This window comes from Notolabrus celidotus, chromosome 11 (genome assembly GCF_009762535.1).
Source record: "Notolabrus celidotus isolate fNotCel1 chromosome 11, fNotCel1.pri, whole genome shotgun sequence".
NCBI lineage: Eukaryota > Metazoa > Chordata > Actinopteri > Labriformes > Labridae > Notolabrus > Notolabrus celidotus.
The window spans coordinates 12,935,783-12,943,433 of NC_048282.1; the positions used below are offsets into that span (position 1 = coordinate 12,935,783).

General features: G+C 43.7%; 1 protein-coding gene across 1 annotated transcript; it reads right to left on the reverse strand.

The window, feature by feature from the left end:
* Window positions 1-4,124: 4,124 nt before the first annotated feature.
* Window positions 4,125-7,314, reverse strand: rbbp8l (retinoblastoma binding protein 8-like). The gene is made up of 8 exons (XM_034696365.1): window positions 7,233-7,314; window positions 7,111-7,151; window positions 6,786-6,859; window positions 5,889-6,588; window positions 5,289-5,382; window positions 5,113-5,174; window positions 4,878-5,010; window positions 4,125-4,716 (listed from the first exon to the last, which is right to left on the reverse strand). Exons 1-8 carry the CDS (start codon window positions 7,309-7,311, stop codon window positions 4,655-4,657), a joined length of 1,245 nt encoding a protein of 414 aa, XP_034552256.1. The 5' UTR covers window positions 7,312-7,314; the 3' UTR covers window positions 4,125-4,654.
* Window positions 7,315-7,651: the final 337 nt, after the last annotated feature.

Genomic DNA, 7,651 nt, shown 5'->3' on the forward strand with positions numbered 1-7,651 from the left:
TCTGTTCACTTTATTGGACTAACAGATCGTCAGAGAAGCTGACACACAGTTGATAAACTCAGTTACATGATAACATTATTTATGTTAGTATGATTAGCAGCTAGTGGTCAGCTCACTCTCTGTCACACAAAGATTTATTTGTGGCGTCTGTTCTTAACAAGCTTATGATTAAAATGCAGTTAAAATTATAGAGTTATGGAAAAGGTTTATAAATGACCAAAGTGTGTGTCTGCAACATTTATTAAATGTTAGAAAGAAACAGCAGTTGTAGGTCTCATTTCACCTCCAGATATTTGACTTTTTACTAGATGCTTAGTGAAGTCTGATTTTGTCTGTGTGATGCTGTGAGCCAAGTCAACAGAGGGAAGAGTGGATAAATGGATAAACGGACGGGTGGACAGATGTGTGGGACACATTTGCATGCTGTGCAGCACAGCTCTAACATGTATTCAAATGATGCTCAGCTCATCCTGTGGGCGGAAAGAGAGAGAGAGAGAGAGAGAGAGAGAGAGAGAGAGAGAGAGAGAGAGAGAAACTGTGCCGCTGTAATCCTTAATCTAGGGTCGGGATTAGATGCTGAGTTTGTTCTGAGAGAGCAGAGGGGAAGAGGGGAGGATAAGATGAAATGATGAGATCAGAAATAATGACACAAAGGTATAGAGAGTTAAACTGGTGAAAGATAAAAACAGTTGAAGGGATGAAGAGGAGAATCACGACGCAGCAGCTGTTACAGACATGCTTGTGTTGTGGAGCAGCCTTTAGCTCTGACCTGCACAGCTCCTACCTGTTCATCAACAATAGAGTAAAATGAACACAGACGAAGGTGTAGATGTAATCTGGATTATTAAAGTCTGAACACGACAACATTTAGAGCAACATCTGAGCGCACACAGCCTGAGATGAGAAGTGACCGAACACCTAATCGGAAAACAGGGCTGCATCTGTGCTCACCTGTGTCTCACCTGCAGTCCCGTCCATTCTGAAAGGTTTGATTGATCCTGACTCAAAGCAGATTTACGACCCCTAATCCTTCCTCCCTTTAATCCTTAATCTAATGTAAACAGTTGAGTTGTAAATAAATTCAGCCCATACAGTTGTCATGGATAGAAAAATAAGCTATGGAGAGAGTTTTTACCACAGTATCAACAGGCAGAGGGGACATGTGACCGACTCCTTTACTCAGATTAGTTTGACATGTATATGGTCGTCCTTGGTGTATCATTGCTGTCTAGAATGATTCACTGTTATGTGGCTTTGATTAATTGGAAGCATTGCATTCTATTCCCCTTTGATCTGTTCCATTCTATTCTGTTCCCCTTTGATTTGTTCCATTCCATTCCATTCTGTTTCAAAGAGGCCACGCCCCTAATCCTTCCTCCCTTTAATCCTTATAGATTGTTTGCATATGACTTCATTTCCGTTGCGTGGCAGTGGCGCGAAATGCAGATGGGGGTCAGGAAGTGATTTGCAGCAGTCTGACACATAAACACAAGAAAAATGCCTACGGTTTGCGTTTTTTATGGTTTCCCTAACCGATAAAACAGAGAGAAGTCAACAAGTTTTTATAGTGTCCAAAAGGGATTGGTTCTCAAGGGGGAAAATGCAAAAAACTCTCAGAAAAACGACGGAAACAGTGGATAGCAAATCTTTGTTTACGGCCCGGAGGAGTGTGTGTGGTGACCACATCGTCCAGGGTAAGTTAAAGTAACGTGTGTATGCTGTATATATGTCTATGTTTAAGTAGCTAACTCCTTCCATACTTTGTAATGTTTCGTTTTTCCCGTCTTTGTTCTGCTGCAGTTTTTAACCATTAACGACAAACAATAGTTAGTAATTGGTAATGCTAGCCAGGTAGCTGATTTAAGTTATTATTTTACATGCTGCAAACTACTGTTGACTGGACTGTTTCGAGTGGTTAACCTGCGCTTAGTAAACAAACGTTAGTGTTGATAGCATTGTGGCTAGGAGGACAATTCATATCAAAATTAATTGAAAAATACTCACCCTGGCAAAAACCTAACAACAATCGTTGTTGAGCACCTTGATACCCAGGTTGTGGACCCAACCACTCAAGAAAATTGTGAGCCTCAAGGCTTTTGAATGCCTTCAGAGGTAGTTAGTGATGTCAACACATTCAGAAATAAGCTTGGGTCATTCAGAAGTCCTCATGAGAGAACGATCTCTTCAGAAATAATCCAGATTTTTTTTCGGTATCGCTGTCTTATTGCGATATCTAGAGCAGCACAGTACGGGCTTTCCTCGGTTGCGTCCATTCTGAAATGTACTTCCTGACCCCCATTTTTATTCCACACGTCACTGGCATTATTGCAAACAAACTATTACGCAGTAAACAGGTGAGTTGTAAATTTAGTCTGTACTGTTTGAGTGTATCTTAACATCGATCACTCTATACGTCTGTGTGTGGTGGTCTGTCCTATCATGAATGCAGGGTTAGGTTTGTGAGAACATGTTAGCGTGTAGGAATATCCTAAATGACTTCAATAATGTCAGCTGTCAAACATGAGAGGTCAATCAGGAGTGCAGGTTTATTTCAGTATCACACATGGTGTTCATACAACAGTTTTTAACAGCATGGTATCACGGCACACAGTTATGGTACATCACAGCATGGAGTCACACAGTACTCTCTCAGTGACACGCACATTTAATAACAGAGATGTGACTGACGGTCACTTCACTCACACAGTCCTGCTCCTAATGGACTCTAATGGACCAACTGAGATACAATGGAAACACTAAAGATCAATAGAACAACATTAGAGCTCTCTCTCTCTCTCTCTCTCTCTCTCTCTCTCTCTCTCTCTGTCTGCAGAATTCTCTCTCTCTCTCACACACACACACACACACACACACACACACACACACACACACACACACACACACACACACACACACACACACAAACACACCTCTACACACACACACACACACACACACACACACACACACACACACACAGCTGTGAACGGAAAGTTAAGACTTGCAAAACATGTGTATTCTGGAAATGAAAAAGAGGAAGAGGAACAAGTTTCTCTATCCTTTGTTGGTCATTATGCAGGGCGGGGGACAAGAGGGGTGGCAGAAATAACCGGGTTGTGACGGCAATGCCAGGAAAGTGAAACACATACACAGAATATATGAAAATACAAAAAGAGGGAAGAACAGACATGAAGAGAGAATCAGACCCTCGTCTCTGACGTTCAGCTGACAGCGATGAGTGAGTGTTTGCTACTGAGCGATGACTCTGCTTACACAAATAAACTTGTCACTTTATCTCTGCGAAGGTTCTTAGTTGTATCAGCCACATCACGATAGTTTGATCTGAACAATACATCCATTTTCAGTGTGTATGAAAACCCACAGTGAGTGCTGGTGTCCTAAGTGCTTGTGTTCAGGGTGTCTGCAGTGTGAAGAAGTGCTGATGGGTTCAACATGTGTGACTTTCACACAGTGGTAATGTTTCAGTGTACGCAGTATGGAAACAGAGTGACCTTTATAATCCCACAAGTTAATAAAACATGACGTTTAAACAATGAGACATGAAACTAAAAGCTGGTTATCAAGACAACCTCTCAGTTAGATGATTATCCAATTATAAACAACTTCAGTCAGACTTCCTCTCAGATTAAAAGAGAAGAGAAACCCCCCTCCAGATCTTTCGGCTAAATAGACTTCATTGCATCCCCCACAGGAGCACACATTCATCTGTTTTTGGTGAGTCTCAGCTTCACTGTAAACAGTAAGTTCCACAGCGACTTCACTCTAGCTTCCTTCAGCAGTATGAACCTGAAACAGAAACTGATGTTCTTGTGATTTTCTTGTAATTGAAGGGTCTTAAATTTGCTGAAATAACGACATGATGCAGATTAGTCAAAAGTCAAAAGTGAAGCTTTGTCAGGTCTGTCCTCAAGAGGAGAAGAAAACTACTTTTACAATGATTGTTTGTTGAATGGAGGTCTATGAAAGAGGATTAGAGACACTGATGTTTTTTTTAGGTCTGACCTTCTTCACGGAATGTTCAATTTTGTCTGAGAAATCTGAGATCAAAGACAGAATTCTAGAATCCTGTCTTTGATCTCAGAATTCTAGAACACCAAGCCTGCTGACACCTGATTGGCAGGCACTTCTCAGATTAGACCCACAGTACAGGTAAAATTTTACTTTGTGGAATCTGTAAACAGAGGTGAGTTCTTCAAAGTCTCTGCTGTCTCTTTATATTTAAACTTAACGTTGCTCTGATCACCTGTAGATCACATGACTAAATGAATGTGAAGTAGAAACCTGCAGATAATTCCCATCACCAAGATTCCCAGACTGTTACCCCACAGACACACTAACCTTTTCATCCACTAAATAATCGTTTGATTTCAGTCTTTACGTGAGGGTGTCTCAGCAGAGACAGTGTGAGTAAAGAGGAGTGTTGGCAGCTGAAGAGACAGAAGGATAATCAGAGCTGGAGAGAGAGAGTTATTTTCAGTCCTCATAAGTTCATAGCTTTGAGCAGAAACAAACAGAGTGTTTTCTGGACATGTAACAGCTCCTCTTGGCTGATTTGACACGATGATGACATGTTCATAACTTGTCTCTGCTGCCCCCGTGTGGTCACATTCAGTTAGATCAGCTTTAAGTGATGTTATCTGGGACTCTTTTCCTCAGACCTCACGGTGAGCTGGATCTTCCTCTCAGGCTGGACGTCTGGGAGAAACAGAAGAAAAGACAGTCTTCATTTTTGGTGAGAGGGACAGAAAAGAAAACAGGTTTCTATGAAAAGAGTGATGTGAGAGGACATAAAGAAAACCAATGGATAGACAAACTAAAAAAGACTCAGAAAGTTCTAGAAGACTGATCTTACTTACTGTCCGTCTCTGAGTCTCTGTCCGTTTCCATCCTCTTCCTCTTACAGCTCCGGTTGCTCTCTGTACCCGACACACTCCCCTCCTCTTCCTGCCCGTCAGAGCTGCTTCCTGTCTCAGCTGCAGGTGAGGATGACTGTGAGAGGAAGAACAGGTGATAACCATAGACTGTAAATAAAAATAGCACACAGTACCCAGCAGGTCAGGTAGTGTCTGCTGTCTGTCTGACTCCGCTCACCTTGCTGTTTGACGGTGAGTCTTGTTTTTGCAGAGCGGAATTCAGATTCTCCAGCACTACTACTGTGACACACACACAAACATGACACAAGTGTATTACTCACCTGTGCGCAGTGAGTGTGTTATCAGCACACACACACACACACAAGCAGACAGGTACCAATGTGAGCTCTGTACCTGGGCGTAGAGATAAAGTGAGGACAGGAACCTTCTTGGTGTTGTTCTGCTCTGTGCATCCGTTCAGCTGGCCTCTCTGCTTGGAGACTTCCTGCTGAGAGGACGACATCACATCACTTGTTTCTCCTCAGGTTCTCAGGGTGTTGTTTTTTTAAGAAAATCTGGACTGTAATAACTTGTTAAAGTGTAAAAACAGTGTTAGAGAGTGTTGAGGAAATATTTAGAGTCCGTGAAAGTTACGTTCATCAGAGAGTTGCACATGTGAGCAGAGCCTCTGAAGACTGTGTCACAGAGGAAACCCTGTACCTCAGTGAAGCTGTGGTCAGTTTGAGGTGATTTGAGGTAATTTTAGAATCAGTTTGAGGTCAGTTAGAGGTAATTTGAAGTCAGCTTGGGGTAATTTAAGGTCCGTTTGGGGTCATTTGAGGTCATTTGAGGTTGTTCAAGGTCAGTTTGAAGTAATTCTGGGCACACTGAGACATGGTGTGTACTCTCTACCTTCCTCTTCATATGCTGATGGGTTCACTGTTTAGTGAATGTACAGTAAACTGAAACAATGTTACATGAGTCTTCATTAAAAAGTACAGGGCCTGTTATTACCGTGTGGTTGTGGTCAGGGGAGGGCTCTTTTTCATGTAGCTTGGCTGGTGATGAAGAGGAGGGGGAGGAAGAGGGGGCGGGTGATGTTTCTGGTCTCTGTGCTGATAGATTCACCTCCCCGTCCGGGCTGCTGTGGATTCTCTCTCCCCCTCGTGAGGTCAAAGGTGAATAATCTGTGGTGGTCTGGATGGATTTGGACAGGTCCAGAGGCCCGTCACACGCCTCTCTGTGCCCGTCTGCAGACCCCCTCTCTGTTCTCTGTGTCTGGATGTCTTTCCTCTCCTGGGGTTTGGTGGGACTCTCTGCGTGATCCGTCAGACTCCTCAGTCTGAACAGCACCGTCGGTTCTTTAGTCGCAGGTTTTACAGCACCTTGTTTGTACCACATGGACCCAAAGACCGGCTTCCTGCCTTGTTGGCCAGTCTGAATTATGCTAGGGAAACGTAGAGGATGGGACTTTGGAGAAGGTGGTATCACCAGGCTGGATCCAGGAGCAGAGACCCAGTCTGTGGACTCAGACAGAGGCCAGGGGAGGGAGACAGGGCTGCTTTTGATGGGCTGAGGACGACAGGGGACCGGTGGGTGTAGGACATGTCTGCTGGGGTTCAGGTCTCCGCTGGATGATGAAGAAGAGTTTTTCAGAGGAAGAGTCTGAGGAGGGAGGCAGGATCTGTGGTCCAGTCCTTCAACAGTTTGAGATCTGAGGCAGGAGAAACAGGAGGAGTTTTACATGTCTGAACTGCTCATATGATTCCTCCTCACTAAGATTGTTTTCAATCTCATCCATCAAACACAATCAGCAAGTGTCCGTCCCTGGACTCTGTCTCAGCTCACTGATTTGCTGCATGCACTCTTTACTGTCTGACTCTCTCACACACTCAGCATGACCAGACTCACCTCCTCTCTCCAGCCCGGTTCACACTGTGCTGCTCTGGTTTCCAGCTCGTTGATGTGAAAGGTTTGTATGATTCCTGTAGGAGACAAATGAGAGGAAGGGGGAAAGGACCTGCAGTTCACTTCATGTGATTTATATATCATACTTTAAATGATACTTTCACAGTTTATAAGAGAATATCTGTTTCTATGATGATCTTTGTTCTTTAAATATGAAACTGCACCTAAAACATCAGTACTTGAGGTAGATAGAGTGAAGGCCCTTCAATGCTGTGAGATGTTATTTCTGTTACATCATGAAGCATTGATGAAACTTTAATAAACTCACAGCATGGTTCCTGTTGATCCCTCTCCATCTGAGCTCATCCTCTGATTAAAGAAGAGAACAATGACCATCAGCACTGAAACCCATCACAGCTCTTCCTCCTCAAGGCTCCTCCTCATCCTCACCTTCACCTCTGTGCTCTGCCTCAGCTTTCACTGAAATTTCGCCCTCTGCTGGTTGGAGGCTGCTCCTGCCGGTCGCCATGGGGATGAGGGAAACGGGTTTGGGGGATGGGGAGAGGTCGGGGGGACTGCTGGACTTGACCTCAGTGCCGCATGAGGAGAAATCACTGTGACCCCTGATACACACACACAGACACAAACACAAACACAAACACACACAATGCTCTTAAAGTTTTGTGTTTGTGCTCAGACCATTAAGACGTGATCATTTAAACAAAGGTAATCAGAGACCAGAGGTGGACTTATCACTTAAAGCTAATAATCAAACATCAGGTCTCACTCCAAGGCGGCTCTCAGGCTCCTGATCTCCTCTCTGAATCTCTTGTTCTCCTTCTTTAGGTTGTTCATCTCTGCAGCTGCAG

Coding starts and splice junctions, on each gene's coding strand:
- rbbp8l (XM_034696365.1), bottom strand. CDS start 7,311: ATGGCGACCGGCAGGAGCAGCCTCCAACCAGCAGAGGGCGAAATTTCA. Junction 7,152..7,232: donor GGCAGAGCACAGAGGTGAAG/GTGAGGATGAGG, acceptor TTCTTTAATCAG/AGGATGAGCTCAGATGGAGA. Junction 6,589..6,785: donor AACCGGGCTGGAGAGAGGAG/GTGAGTCTGGTC, acceptor CTCCTGCCTCAG/ATCTCAAACTGTTGAAGGAC.